Genomic DNA, 16,374 nt, shown 5'->3' on the forward strand with positions numbered 1-16,374 from the left:
CCACCACCTCCTCCTCTGGAGTCAGAAGCATCTGAGGTCGCTTCGTGCCACTCACATTCTGGGTCTGCACAACCGTGCAGCCGACGAACTGTCGCGAGCTGCGCTCCCCAGAGAATGGAGACTACATTCCCAGACGGTCCGGCTGATTTGGAGATGTTTCGGAGCCGCTCAGGTAGACCTGTTTGCCTCTCCAGACAACTCTTACTGCCAGTTGTTTTACTTCCTGTCCGAGGGAACACTCGGCATGGACACACTGGCACACAGCTGGCCACGGGGCCTGTGCAAGTATGTGTTTCCCCCAGTGAGCCTTCTCGCACAGACGCTGTGCAAGTTCAGGGAGGACGAGGAGCAGGACCTGCTTGTGGCGCCTTACTGGCCCACTCGGACCTGGTTCCTGGAACTAATGCTCCTCGTTACAGCCCCTCCCTGGCAGATTCCTCTGAGGAAGGCCCTGTGGCACCCGCATCCAGACCTCTGGAAACTTATGTCTGGTCCCTGGACAGGACACGGAGGCTCTAGGTGACCTACCCCAGGAGGTAGTTGACACCATCACTTCAGCGAGACCACCGTCTACGAGACACGCTTACGCCTTGAAGTGGAACCTGTTCATCGAGTGGTGTTCTTCTCACCGAGAAGACCGAAGATGCCCGATCAGAGTCATGCTGTCCTTTTTGCAGCAGGGGCTGGAGCGAAGGCTGTCTCCCTCCACCCTTAAAGTCTATGTCACTGCGATTGCTGCTAACCACGACTCCCTGGAATGGAAGTCGGTAGCGAAGCATGACCTGGTCATCAGGTTTCTTAGGGGGGCGAGCAGGTTAAATCCTTCCCGGCCCCCCTCTATACCCTCTTGGGACCTGTCTCTAGTGCTCAAAGCACTACAGCAGGGCCCATTTGAGGCTTTACAGTCAGTTGAGCTGAAGTTTCTATCAATGAAGACTCTGCTCCTGCTTGCAGTTGCCTCCATCAAGAGGGTAGGGGACCTGCAGCCATCACCCTGGCTTATCAGGCACAGGGTGTGCCCTGCCCACTCAGGTTGCGAGCTCACTCTACTAGAAGTGTTGCATCCTTCTGAGCGCTGGCTCGTGGCACCTCGCTGACAGATATTTGTAGAGCTGCGGGCTGGGCGACCCCCAACACGTTCTCTAGATTCTATAGCCTTCGTGTGGAGCCGGTATCCTCCTGTGTTCTCACCTCAAATGGGTAGAAGCACTGAGAGGCCCCGGTTAGTGTCGCCTTGCTAAAACTGCTCCAGAGAGTCCGTACTGTAGACCCTGTCGAGCTCCTCCATCACCTCGGCAGCCAGACGTGGCGGAACGTCCAGCGCCAAGCCCTCACTCGATGAATCCGTGAGAACTGGTAGAGGGCTAGGTTCCATATGTAGAGACCTAAGTGGATCCCATATGTGTAAAGTCCACGGTATAGCTTCATGAACGCATGAATTAACATTTCTGCATTTGAAATTGAGATCACAGGTTGCAATTTAGATATATGTTTGAGATGGAAATATGCAGTTTTACAAATGCTAGAAAAGTGGCTTTCAAAGGAAATATTTCTATCAAATAGCACACCTAGGTTCCTAACTGATGAAAAAGAATTGACAGAGCAGCCATCAAGTGTTAGACAGTGTTCTAGTTTATTAGATGCGCAGGTTTTAGGTCCGATAATTAACATTTTTCAGAATTTAGCATTAAGAAATTGCTCGTCATCCAGGTTTTTATATCGACTATGCATTCCGTTAGTTTTACAAATTGGTATGTTTCGCCCAGGCCACAAAAATATAGAGCTGAGTATCATCAGCATAACAGTGAAAGCTAACACCGTGTTTCCTGACAATATCTCCCAAGAGTAACATGTAAAGCGTGAAAAGTAACGGCCCTAGTACTGAGCCTTGGGGTACTCCATACTGCACTTGTGATCGATATGATACCTCTTCATTCACTCCTATGAATTGATGGCAGTCAGATACGTACGATTTGAACCATGCTAATGCACTTCCACTAATGCCAACAAAGTTTTCTAGTCTATTCAAAAGCTTGTTGTGGTCGATAGTGTCAAACGCAGAGCTAAGATCCAGTAGCACTAATAGAGAGATGCAACCACGATCAGATGATAAGGGCAGGTCATTTGTAACTCTAATGAGAGCAGTCTCAGTACTATGATATGGCCTAAATCCTGACTGGAAATCCTCACAGATACCATTTTAGAGAGATGCATGATACTGGAAAGAAAAAAACAAAACAAAAAAAACAAAAACAAAAACTGACAATGTGATGTTTTGTTTTTCTGCAATATAAATAATGATATGGAAAAAAATACAGGAATTTTCTCTTTTTCTTATTTTGTCCTTTTCTATTTGTTCTCACTGTTCTCTCTTCGAAGCTGTAAATAAGACAGATTATTAGAGTATGCTTAATAAGAAAATACTGTTTCGGTTTTTCTACTTCAAAATTTAGTTTCATTCATTGTGTTACTTGCCATTGTTGTAATTATTTGTGAAATTTACTAGAATTTACTTTATTTTTAGAAAGAATTAATCATTCTATGACTGGAGTGATTCTGTTGGGAAGTAGATATAACATAAAATACAACATAATACAACATAAAAAAACAACATAAAAATAAAAAAGCTGAAAATTAAATTTCCTCTTTAGACTTTTTGTCTGAACCATATATTTTGGTCTTTTTTATTATTAATATTTTAAAGACCATATGCCCACTGTTTCGGACCAATTAATATAACTAGGAAATATAATAATAATAGATATTATTTGCATTGTTATTATTATTATTCAAATATTAAACAAAAAAAGAAATATATTGCAACAATAAATACTATTGAACTGTAAAAACTATAAAACTACAGTACTATTATTTATGTCTTAATCTCTTCATTTTCAAACATTAAACATCTGAGCTTTTATTTTGGTGGCAAATAAATACACACACTGCAGGTTTCAGATTAAAGCGTGTCACTGTGTTGTTCATTTACACACTGATAGTTCCTCAGAGCTTCATTCTGAAACCTGCAGCGCTTATATTTATTTAACTGAATCACGGGCTTTCAAGATTTGATAATCGCACTTAGCCATATTGTGATATTGATTTTATTTCTATATATTGTGCAACCTTACATTAGACGTTATTGAACTTCACTGTGTGCTCTTAAAAATAAAGTTACCAAAAGTGGGTTTTCACAGTGATGTCATAGAAGAACCGTTTTTGCTTCCCCAAAGATCCTTTTAAGTGAACAGTTCTTAAAAGAACCATTTTAATAATCCAAATAATCTTTTTTTCACAATAAATAATCTTTTGTGCAATGGAAAGATTCCGTGGATGTTAAAGAGTCTACATCGAACAACGAGATGACAATAAAGAACCTTCAGTGTATGGACAAAAAAGCCTAAATTGGCCTCTGTAGCCAAGACATTGTAAATTGTGCTAATCAATCTCAATATGTCATACAGCAATGGGGCCCTTCTTTAGCCTAGGGTCCCTGGGCTTAATCCCAGGTAAGCCTCTGCATTAATGCAGCCCTGCATGGAGACCAAAAAGCCCTAGAAATAATCAGATAGAGTTTTGCTGTGTTTAAATCTGTGGGAACATACTGTACACAGTAGTAATGTATTTTTATACCCAGTGATGGTAACTGTCAGCAGAGATAAAGCAGCATTATCCGCGGCAGCTGTGTGCGGTAATATGGTGGGATGTGGATTTACATACCAAAGATGGAGACAATATGAATAACTGGTATATCATTTCCCATAACAGAGATCTTAATAGCACTTCTTCATTGCTTTTTGCATTACAGTGCAGTCATTTAGTGCAGTTGGAGATACGGCACCTCCTTGCATTATCAGACATCTACATGTTACAATAAAGCACTTATTTTAAGGCCGCCCATCTGAGACAGAACACAAATATCTCTGTTGAGCTCTAAGCAGCGGTTGTTTCCGCTGCAGGACATTAAAGGACCTCACACAAAGGTTTCCGTGGTTCCAGTGAGGGCTGGTCAAGCAAACCGGGCATAAAAGGCAAAGGCAGTATGACTGCAAGGGCAACTGGGGAAGAATGTAAGGTCACTGTCAAGTGTGACTTGAGGGAAGGATTTAGGACTTGAAGACTTGAAGCTCTTTAGTTTTGGTGTGAAGTGGTGTTAATCCACTGAGGACAAACGGTGACCGTGATTTCACCAAGTACAACATGTTCCCGGATCAACATCCTTGTTGATCCTGGAACAACATTCCTATCAACCAATCAGAATTGAGAGATAACTTTTCAGTAAATATCTGTTTTAGGCTTACAATCAGGGTTAGGTGCTTCTACACTCTTGTTAATCAGCTATCATTTCCCTCTGATTTTAGGAATAAATTATGGGTAAGGTTAGGTTTAGGGGTAGGGATTGGGTTAAGTCTATATTTTTGGACAGTTATGTTGATCCAGGATCAACAAAAGATGTTGATCCAGTAACATGTCTTACTTGGCAAAATCACGGCAACCGAGGACAAACACATAAAATTCAAAGACACACAGAAGGCATTCTGGGTCTTGATAATGTAAAGGGTTCAACTTTTCATTAATAGGGCACACATTGGAGATCCATTACTTTAAAGCATTACAAAAACACAGATCAGTGCGATTTAAAATGAGAAGTAGTACATGTAAAATAATACTGAAATCTAACATAAGACACATTATGTAAAATAATCACATAAAAATTAACCTTGTTAAAAATAAACCTTGTTACCACATGACTTTCTCCCTTAACAAAAAATAGATAATTCCATAAAATGTATAAATATTTTCCATAAAATTACTAGAAGTAACATAATTTGGATAAACAATTTAAAAAGTGGCAACAATAATATAATAGTATTAAACGGTATCAAACCTGTTACCACCCCCCATATTTACATAGCATCTAAAGGTGGAAACAATAATATAGCTGTATAAATCAACCCTGTTACCCTGTGAATTTCCCCCCTATTTACATAACATTTGGTCACCCAGAAGGTAATATAATTTGGATAAACAATTATCCTACATAAAATTAACACAGTATCTAAAAGTGGCAACAAGTTTTAAAACCAACCCTTTACCACATACATTTTCCCCTAATTCCATACTGGGACATCCAGGAACATAATTTGGATAAACAATTATTTAATGTAACTATACACAACATGAAAACTGGTTTTGATCATGTAACAGTATTATATTCAACCCAGTTTTGCATAATTTAACTTTATAATAATCACTGATCATTCCACGAAACTGTGACAACTAGGAAGTAACATTATTTCTATAAACAATTATCTAACCTAAAATTTATGTAGCATGTAAAGTGGCTACGATAATATAACAATATTAAAATCAACCCTGTTGCCATGTTATCCCCCCCCCCATACTTTTATGAAATTACGACAAAATTAACATAATTTGGATAAACAATTATTTAACACAACATAAAATCACTTTAATCATATAACACTATTAAAATCAACCTGTTACAGCATGAATTTCCACCTATTAAAAATAGATCATTCCATAAAATTACATATATATATAGTAAGAAAGAAAAATACAAGCAAATAATCTGAAAACTCTTATACAAATTCTACGTATGCAGCCGTTCAATCCTATTACTAAAGTTATTGTTCTTTAATTCATGGGAAACTTAAGTTAATAATTTCATCTAAAAAAAAAAACCTTTTCTGATGGCTTCATTTAAACTGAATTTTCAACCCTGTTACCCATTGTCAATTTAGCTTTTATTTCTAGAAAATAACAAACTCACACAAATCAGGGTTTTAAACTGACGTTTCTAAACTTTGTAACTGGACTGTAAAAAGGTCAACCCCATGTAATAAAACAGCTCAATCTGCCCTTCCGAAGGCACCTCCTTGTACTGACATGTTATATCACTTAAAAAAAAAAAAAAAAAGATGTAACCTCTATTTTGTGCCCTATTTGTGGAAAGTGCCAGTACAGTGAAAGTGATATAATTTGAGAGAAATTGAGAGGGTGAGAAAGAAAGTGTTTACATGTATGCGACGGGAGGGAGCCGAGACCACAATGGACGTGCCATTTGAAACTGTGGGGGTGTTAGACCTTTCTCCAAGACCGCAGAACACACTGGATAACAGATTCTTTGTTCTGTCTTCATATGAAGTTTTTAAGTCTGTTATAATTTGTAGCTATAGAAATTGATGGTACATTTAGTGTAGTGCAAAGTACTACTTCATTTCGTTTTTGCTGTTGTGTGCTAAAAGCTTGTACAACCCATAAAATATGCTTTCGCATACAACCAGTCACAAAAACAATTCAACATTACCCCCATAAAAGTGTAATATGCAATTTTTATTGTTTTGGACTTTACACTGACACCTATTGGTGCGGAGGAAGTATCACAAAAACTAATGTCATCATAAATATTGCATTACTATATAGTAATTTAATTTGCAACCAAACATTTCTAAAAATAGGAGTGTCACAGATAAAAAATTAATAGTATTAAGCTGATCATGTGATCCCAACATGGCTGCCACCATGAGGGTGGACCACCCTTATGTAAAATAAAACAGCTTGTATCCTTCTGAAAGGACTTACATCTTCATCAAATGTGGGTTTACATAATTTAACTACATTTGTAAAATTATAATTTATTTTTTAGATGTAGTGCATCTTTAATCAGACATTCTGATGTTTGCATATCACACCGTGAGAAGTTTTTCTAACCGCTTTCATGCCTTTAAGCATCACAAAACTAGAATGACAATAATGTCATTCCAACCGTGCCACGATGATAAAAAGCAGGAGACAAATTCTGCTCATTCCTCTCTGAAGTATAGCAAGATTTCGAGATAATTTTGAACAACATCCTCGAACTCGCGAAAGAAACCAGAGCGGGAGGTGCGAAAGTGGGAATGATCCCACACAGAACCGATCCGGCTTTCTGGAATCTAAACCAGCGGATTACACACTTGAGAAAGTACTAAGAGAATGCCAGCAAGTATTTCACACAAAGCAGCCTCACATTGGTGAAGCAGTCTCAGTGTCGAGATTCCTCACATAGCTGACGCTTTCTGGAATCTGGTTTGATGGGGATCGGTTTCCCGCTCTAATTTCCACCTAATTACGCTCACAGAATAATTATAGCCGTCCACGGTCATTTCAAGCATGATATTTCTCTTAAACAGTACAGAATAAGGTGTAAAACGAGCTTAATGAGGTGTGGAGAATAGAAATGTCATGTTCAACAGAACTTCTAGATGTTTTTACATGTTCTGAATGAAATGTGAACTGTGTTTACCTGTGCAAAACCCGATGCCATCATGCTGAAGTGTTGTAGGTGGTCGTCAAAGCATTGATATTTGGATGCTAGGGTATTCCAGGTGATTGCTTGCTGACAGCCTACCTGCAGGTTTCTGTGATATTCTGTTCCTTATAAATGGCTCAATTCTTCCAGCTTTATCCACCAGGTGAGAACTGTCAGATTTCACAATTATGCAACAACAACAAAAAAGATCAAGACTTTGCGGTATCATGTCGAACAACATTTAATAGAATCTTTTTGTCTATTTTGTACAAAATGGAAACAATGCTGCATTACAAACCAAAGAAGTTCCAGATAAGGCTACGGCTCGCACACAGTTCAAACTGAGAGTAAACCTACAATGGCTTTAAGATCTGCTCGTTAACATTCCCAATACTGATGCAATTCTGTGCATGAATGCAAGCAACTTGACACATAACCACATAGTGAAATAAAATGCGATTGAAATCCCATGTCAACGTGCATGGCATGGATATCCGTTATGTCACGCAGGGATGGGGAATTCGACGCCCAACCCTGGAGACGAATCAGGAATATTCTATTACCACAATCCACATCGTTCGGCTACCATTGAGCAGGACGATCCACATCAAAACACTTTCGTAACTACATTGTAACAGCTATATCGGAAATGTAAGTTATGTCAGATTCGTGAAGACAGCAGGTTCATTTTGTTGGCAAAAGAAACCCTGAGTAATGCTTCACTGGGAGCACATATCATCTGGGGAGTGTCCAAAAACCTGCTATGTTGCAAAAATGGCCATGGTTGCATATGGACGTTAAGAATTCAAAACACATGTGGCATCTTTGCTAGACCCTCTTGCATTGCACACCAGCTCTAATGTTTCGAATATAGAAAATAAAATAAATCATACACCTTATATATCGTCCATTTTGAGGGTTACATTTTGGAGCGCGAAATTACACGACTTATGAATGAGAAGGTCATCTGAGGTCATCTCTGTAAAAGTAAACTAGAGAAATAAACAAACAAACAAACATGCATTTCCTAAACAGTGTTTGGTTTCCTATTGCATTAGTGTGGCGAGTCCATGAGGAAATGAGGCCTGCGTCCACATCTTCTAATTGTCTGACGGACAGCCGAGTTGTGCCGTGGTTCACCAGTCTTACTGCTGTTTGCATTCTGCAGGAGGAGGGTCTTTCTGTAGGAACAACAAGACAGAGATAAAAGATAGAAGGATAATTTTGAATATTAATTCAGGCACTGCGCAACAGGAAGTAATGATTTGCCTGATGATGGTTTGGTTTATAAATACATGCTTTGTTTGGTAAAAGTGAAGTGTGTAATTTCTGCACCAGTAGTTGCATCAACCCTAATAGCAAAACTAATGTTTTTGAACAGGTTTTGGCTCCGCCCCTATCTGCCAATGGTTGCAAATTGGCCTCGCCCCAAAAGTACACTATAGAGTGTATTAGTGCCTGCCCACTTTTTCAGTGGTGCTGGTTCCGGAAGTATTTTTTTGTTAATTTTTCCCATAGGGATTTAAAAATAATCTTTGTTAAAGCATTACAAGCCATGAAAACCAACCAGCTACAATCTACTTCAAACTTTTTTTTTAAGATTTATTTTTTGCGTTTTTGCCTTTAATTTTGATAGGACAGATCAAAGTTGACAGGAAGCGAAGTTGGAGAGAGAGGGGGGGACGGGATTGGGAAAGGTCAGCAAGCTGGGACCCGAACTCGCGACACCTGAAGCGCAACGGCGCTACATGTCGACGCGCTGCCCACAAGGCTACCGACGCCGACCTACTTCAAACTTTTATTTGAAGCAAAAAAGTATTTAACAAAAAGACAAAGGTACAAGACTGTGTACTTAACTAGTTTAATGAGGGAAAAAAAAACTACAATTCCAAGAAGCACTGTGAATGACAATTAAAAACAATAGAGAAATATAGAACTGTGCATTTAAAGGGTTAGTTCACCCAAAAATGAAAATTCTGTCATTAATTACTCACCCTCATGTCGTTCCAAACTTGTAAGACCTTCGTTCATCTTCGGAACACAAATTAAGATATTTTTGGAATCTGAGAGCTCTCTGACTCTCCATAGACAGCAAGGACATCAGTAAAATAGTACATGTAACATCATCAGGGGTTCAACCCCAGATCGTAATTAACGCAATCAGCATTGTTTACGTTCAGCATGCGCACGCTTTCTACTGAATGTAAACAACACTGATTACACGTTGATTACGTTCTGGGGTACTCTCCAAAATGGCAGAAGACGGTAACTCGGGGAGAAGAATTGTTGAATAAATGATGTTATTATTGTTTTCTTTGCGCACAAAAAGTATTCTCACTGCTTTGGGTAAACTTACGGTTGAACCCCTGATGTCACATGGACTATTTTACTGATGTCCTTGCTACGTTACTGTGCCTTGATCATGGAAGTACCCTTGCGGTCTATGGAGGGTCAGAGAGCTCTCAGATTTCATCAAAAATATCTTAATTTGTGTTCCGAAGATGAACAAAGGTCTTACGGGTTTGGAACGATATGAGGGTGAGTAATTAATGACAGAATTTTCATTCTTACCACATAAAGAGAGTAAGGAGAGATGACTGAGGACGATGGCAAATGATTTGCAGATCGTGAGTACTACTGACAACCATCTAATCTTGTAAAATGTGTGGTAAGTATTGCCGCTCCATAGTATATAGAGCACGTGTGAACGCGAATCTCGAAAGTGAAAGTAAAAAGAGAGTGCGCAATCAAAAGCGGTTTCAATGTTCAAAGAGGCCCTGACGGCAGAACTCACACCCAGTTTGCTTTCATTATTTTACAAAAGCACAATGTTTTGTTGTTATTGTGAGTGCACACAAATAAAAGTAGACCTTTCACAGATTTGAAAGATGTATTACTCTTATCTGTATGAGCAAAAATTACGGAGTATTTTAAGTTAAATGCGAATGATCGCACCGGCAGCTCCAAGTTAACTGTCATGCAGTGAGCGCTGTTCAGCTTCCACACTCCGCACAAACACTTCAATAGCTTCAATAAGTTAATGTCAGAGCGAGCGGCCATGTAATGATGCATTTACTAACATGTTTCAGATGATAAGCCACATTTGAGGTCGATGATTGCAATGAATGTTTGCATGTCCTGACAGATGTACTGTAATTACCACACAGACCAGCTATTAATAATCTGTCCGTCACAGACTATGTGACTTCGCCACTTTGTGATTTTTTTGTCTGCGACTAAGCGATTAATACAATTTTGATCGACTGAGGGTGGACTCTCACTAGGCACGGTTGCCTTGAACTGAGCTCAAGCGAGATTGTCCCCCCCTCCCCACTCCCCCGCTGGCCTGCACTCACATTACAAGTGCTTCAAGTGCTAACGGAATTATCGTAAATACGAGTTTCTTAATCAGAAATTGGACATGAACGGCCTCTCAAGTCGTATTTACTACTGGGAAACTCAAAGAGATTATTTTGATAATTTCCGAGTTAGGCGGGCAATAAACTTTTAACATGTTGGAGGGGACAATTGGTGCTGTAAATTATATTATTTTTTAGTTTTTTTTTTTTCAACAACAACTACATCATCTTGTCATGTCGTTAAAGTAGTGACTATTTATATATATGAACAATCATTTGAAGCATATTGTATGTATTATAAACAGTGAAATAAGAATATACAGTATTTGACCGAAGTTCCTGAATCGTATCAAGCTGAATATCTAGCGTGGTGAATGTTTATGGTTATCAAACAATGGAATATTACATTTTATTCTTTCCGACAACAAATCACTTGAAAGCTACAATTTTTGAAGTAACCAGAAAGAGAAGCGCTCTTGCTTAGCACAATGTCCATTGTTTTGTTAACTTTGTGGTTTATTATTTTGAGTCGTTTGGGACGCGGTGACACACGGCCCTCTTACAATATATTGCTAAACAGATCTATCGGTTTTGCCGCTCAGAAATTTTCACGCAATCAATGCTGCACGTATCAGAAGTTCCATGCTCAGGTGTGGTTAGCGCTCACAATAAATGTGTACTGCACCCGAGCCCAACTGAACCGTGCTATGTCCCTCCTCTTCCAACCGAGACATGGACAGCTAAACGAACCCCGAACGGAGCGATCACACTAGTCAAATGAACCATGATTTAGAGGTCAAAGGCACTCGGGCACGGTTCAGATCGCATAGTGCGAGTACACCCTAAGCCTGTTTTCGTCGACAAACGGTTAGTCGACTATTAGGGGGCAGCCCTAATTTTAAGTTTACTGCAAAATATGCATATATATATTGAAATATTTATGTGTCTTGTGTGATTACGTTATTTGAGGTGCTTCATGGGAGTGGGCGGAGCTCAGTGCCTGTTTGGCGCGATCTGTTCATTGCGAGTCTCTAATTGGTGGAATTTTCTGTACAGCATCATGAGTAATGTATTTTTCACCAAGGACTCCACTGTTAAACACTATTATTTAAAACATGAGTTGAAATAATGTAAACCGATGGATTCAACAAAATTGGAAAAATCCGTATAAAAAAACGGTTATCGGTAAATATCAATTTTCCCATAGAGAAAATAAATGGCATTTTTACTGTCTGACCACTTAATATGTATTTTGACATTAAAATTACACACTTCACCTATAAGGTTAATTTAGTGAGTGGGAGTTGAGAAGTTTAGTCTTAAATGTCATTTTCACACTTTCAGTCGTTTGTTTGTTCAATTCCAAATTCGACTGTTGCATCCTCCTGGCTGATCTGCTTTCACACTTTTAGGGTTGTTTCCAACTGCGGTTCGGTTGCGAAACACTGTAACCATAGTAAACACACTCTAGTAGTATTAAGCACCTGCCATCTAAGTTCAGATGGCAGGTATTGTTGATGTTCGGCAATGATAAATTACTTTATGTATTCATCATTGAAGAAAGTATTTATTTCACTTCAAATACATTTATTTTTATTACTATTTTCAATAAGCATCTATTTATGAACAAAAATGGAAATAATATGTAACTAATAATAGTTGCGTACTTCTGGCTGATATATTTTTTTCATTATTTTAAACCACAGTATGTTTGCAAAATACTTTCACCATCAAAGTGATTAGCATCTATTTGCGAACAATCTATTTGCAACTTTATATATATATATGTGCATAAAATCTCAATTAAACTGTTGTTTTGAGCTTTCTATTGATCAAAGATATTAGGCAGCACAACTGTTTTCAATACTGATAATATCAACATTGTTATTTCAAACCACGGTATGTTTGCAAAATACTTTTACCATCAAAGTGTTTAGCATCTATATGTGAACAAAAAAATGCAAATTATACGTAATTAATAGTAGTTACATAGTTTCGCCGTGTTCACATGAAACAAAATCCGCCATTTTCAAGCAAAACTTAACAGTCCGCACACAAACTTTTCATGTGAAAGTGACATAAGAGTGAAAGCAGAGGAGGAAAGCTATAACAATGAGGGGAAAATGGATCAAAAGATAGATTGGAAAATGCGCCACATCCCTTCAGGTGTCTCTTACCTAGAAATGCATGAAGTGAGAAATGAATTATGCCTGTAAAGGGGAAGTGGAGGGACAAACACACAGGTTTACACATCAGGCATGCAGCTGATCATGAAGTACTATACAAGGTAATGCTTTCAATCCAGACCACCTCAATCAAACCCAGATCAGCAATAAGGATCTATTCAATGCAGTGATTAAGAGACGACTATGTTTGGAATACAATACTACAACTACTACTTTGCAGTATGCAGTATATAAACGGTGCACAGCACACAAAGTGTGCAGTATACAACGGAGCACACAGTGGGAATATTGTATCCCAGAATGCAATGTACTGAAATTTCTGCCAAATGCCAAAAGCTGAGACATATTTACATAAAATTGTACATAAAATACACAGTAACCAGTAAGTCGTGCGTGACATACTAATTTGTTACTGCATATTTTATACAGTTTCATACAAGTATATAGAAAAAAACAGCAAGCAGCACACAGTATCTACTAGTATGCCAGTATTTTATTTAAAAAACAATCTACAATCCCAGTAGAATTCTCAAATTTGTGATAAATGTGATTAAAATATTTAAAAATGTATAACCCCAGCTAATTACATGCTGCTTTTTGCTTTTTTAATAATGATAGCTGATAGTGCATACTAGACAAACAGATTATTTAAATGCTCACCGTGGGATCACAATCTCCCTCATCCTCTTCTTCACCTTCGTCATCCAGATCCTGAATGACACATAATAATCTGCTGTTACACTGCAATTGCCCATAAATTTGGACTATTATTAAAGGGTAAATATGTCTATTAAAGGATTCTCACCTCCTCCTCTCCCTCTTCAAGATCCTCCTCTTCATACTGCAAAACAGCATAGAATTACATATACATTATAAAATAAAAGTAATAGTTTATTTTACAGAGGGTCTGGGTGATACATTAAATATTTACAATATTTTCAATATTATTTTGGTGCCAATATAAACTTAAACAACATCACACATAGATTTTAATGCTCCTTTTGTCCATTTTTTTTTTAAATGGTGAAAATCTACTAAAAAGTGACCAGTTCCAGGAGTCTTAACACAAAATGAAATCCAATTAAAGGGGTCATATGATGCTGCTAAAAAGAACATTATTTTGTGTATTTGGTGTAATGAAATGTGTTTATGCGGTTTAAGGTTAAAAAAACACATTATTTTCCACATACTGTACATTATTGTTTCTCCTCTATGCCCCGCCTTTTTGAAACGCGTCTATTTTTACAAAGCTCATCGGTCTGAAAAAGCGAGGTGTGCTGTGATTGGCCAGCTATCCAATGCGTTGTGATTGGCTGAATACCTCGGAAATGTTATGAAATGTTATGCCCCTCACCATACTGTTGTATTCCCTCGGCGACCAGCACGGATCAGCTCTAGGCATGACGAAGCGGATATCGTCCTCTTTTGGAAGACCAAACAAAGTAGTTTCGCTTTCACAACGAAGCACACAGCGTCTTCAGGATATGGCGGCGGCAACAATACTACAGTGAGAATAAAAGTTACGCCTTCTTTCTTTGCGTGAACATTTGGGCGCATTATGCAAATATTCCCACATAGTGACCTAGATATGTGGGGGCGTGTTAGAACGAGCCGTTTTAGGTAGGCGTGGCTGACTCTTAACTTTTATAAAGAATATCTCTTTGGATTTGAGACTTTAGTCTTTGCAACTTTACAGATCTTCTTTATGCACCAAGAGCTTGTAACACTCCAAAGAGAAAGGAAAAATTGAAATCGCATCATATGACCCCTTTAAATAATAACTCTTTTATTACAATTTAAGCCAATGTATAGCATACATACATCAAAATGTATATTAAATACTTTTTTTGTTGTTGAATCTATAGTCAGTCCTAGATTTCCTTGTGATAGTAACAGTAAAAACAGCAGACGTACACTCTCGTCGTCCTCTAAGGCCTCTCCAGTGAAATAAAGCACCGCTTTGGGAATGACCCTCTCTCGGAAGAAGTGTCCGATCTCAAAATCTGTACCTAGAGTGAAGTCCAAGTCTTCATCCTGGACACAAACATACACAATGAGCATCCAATGGAAGTTTATAGAGTAAATTATTGAATTAAAAACTTTCAATTATTCCAGGACTGAAAATAGCATCTACTGAAGTCATACTAATGCCACACTTTCAATATTGTGACCTAGCGATGTAATCGAGCACTAACTGAGAAGCCATTGTGCAATGATTGTGCTTGTGTTTTTGTGCCATAACTGACGCAGGAACTCTTTAGATGTTTCTTGTTGGTGACGTGTTTTCTAAACTCGCAGAGGAGGATTGAGCTACAGTATGTGTTTGTGTAGGCAGCTAAAATACGTGTGCTGCATACGGCCATGATTCAGATGTTTACAAACACGACAAAACACAGAGCGCAGGACGTCTCACTCACCATTCCATCAGGTGACGCTAGAAAAGAAAAGAAAAGAAAAAAGTATTAATTCTGGCACAAATTCCACAAAAAAAAAAAAAAAAAGATTTTTTGTTTGTCTGTTTTCATCACAATTAACTACATTTTCAATTAAATTCACATTATCTTTGTAATTATGAAATACGTTGTTTTATTTTATATATTAAGATGATTATTACAGTTATTTTAAATTGCAATAATACTTTATTATATATACTGTATATATTTTTTTGTTATGCATTTTTGATCAAATAATTGTGCAGTCTTGGTGAGCATACGCATACATACACACACATTCTCAATTTTGTATATATATATATATATATATATATATATATATATATATATATATGTGTGTGTATATAACATTGTGGTAATGAGAATATGGGGTGAAAACGTTTATTTGTCATTAAAATTAGGTCATAATGCAAAATAGTGCTAAATTAGGCTTAATTTTCTTTCTATTTATGGTAAAATATGACCCAGACTTGTTCCGGACAGGTTTTGTGTGATTCAAACATGCAAATGCAAGTCATTTTTTGAAAAGGAGTTGATCAAAGTCTGGCCTGAAGGAGAGTCTTTTCGGGAAATCCATCAAGCCCTGAAAGCATGACATCATCCAGTTACAGCTGCACTGCTGCCACACCTGAGACGGGAATGTTGTGGAAACACCTCGGTAACAGATAAAGTACACACATCCGGCGACACGGTGATTGACGGTAAGAGCGTCTCTTTCCCACAGTCTGTGTGCAGGACGGGCGGCATTCTTTACCTGCCGCTCCATCAGAGGGGCTGACGGGAAAAATGCCGCTTAAAATGCAAAACATTCAATTCTTAGCATTTTTGGAAAGGGTGACTGAGGTGAAGGAAAAGCAACAATGTCATGGCGCTCCTTTGCTGGGAGACAGGAGGAGGGAGGGCGGGATAAGTTTACATGACACTGTTTGGCTATTAAAAACTGAAGAAGCTACTGCAGGAAGAAGCAACATCCCTGTTGTTGCAACTGTTTTCTGGTGACCTGCATGAATGAGACGGACTCAAAAAAAAAAAAAAAAAAAAAAAAGGGGCCAAAATTTAAT

At 38.2% G+C, this 16,374-nt stretch overlaps 1 protein-coding gene across 4 annotated transcripts in view; it reads right to left on the reverse strand.

The window, feature by feature from the left end:
- Positions 1–7,540: 7,540 nt before the first annotated feature.
- Positions 7,541–16,374, reverse strand: part of LOC107675283 (nucleosome assembly protein 1-like 4) — a 19,430-nt gene continuing 10,596 nt past the window's right edge. For 3 of the 4 annotated variants that reach the window (XM_016469577.1, XM_016469579.1, XM_016469578.1), the window contains 5 exons: positions 15,278–15,294; positions 14,775–14,894; positions 13,666–13,701; positions 13,521–13,571; positions 7,541–8,496 (listed from right to left, as the gene is read on the reverse strand). In XM_016469577.1, coding sequence (XP_016325063.1) covers positions 8,461–8,496; positions 13,521–13,571; positions 13,666–13,701; positions 14,775–14,894; positions 15,278–15,294 — 260 coding nt within the window. In that variant the 3' untranslated portion in view covers positions 7,541–8,460. Of the gene's footprint in view, positions 8,497–12,851; positions 12,885–13,520; positions 13,572–13,665; positions 13,702–14,774; positions 14,895–15,277; positions 15,295–16,374 lie in introns of all 4 variants that reach the window. The other variant, XM_016469580.1, reaches the window with a different exon arrangement.

The sequence above is a fragment of the Sinocyclocheilus anshuiensis genome, unplaced genomic scaffold, assembly GCF_001515605.1.
Source record: "Sinocyclocheilus anshuiensis isolate Anshui unplaced genomic scaffold, SAMN03320099.WGS_v1.1 scaffold532, whole genome shotgun sequence".
Classification (NCBI taxonomy): domain Eukaryota; kingdom Metazoa; phylum Chordata; class Actinopteri; order Cypriniformes; family Cyprinidae; genus Sinocyclocheilus; species Sinocyclocheilus anshuiensis.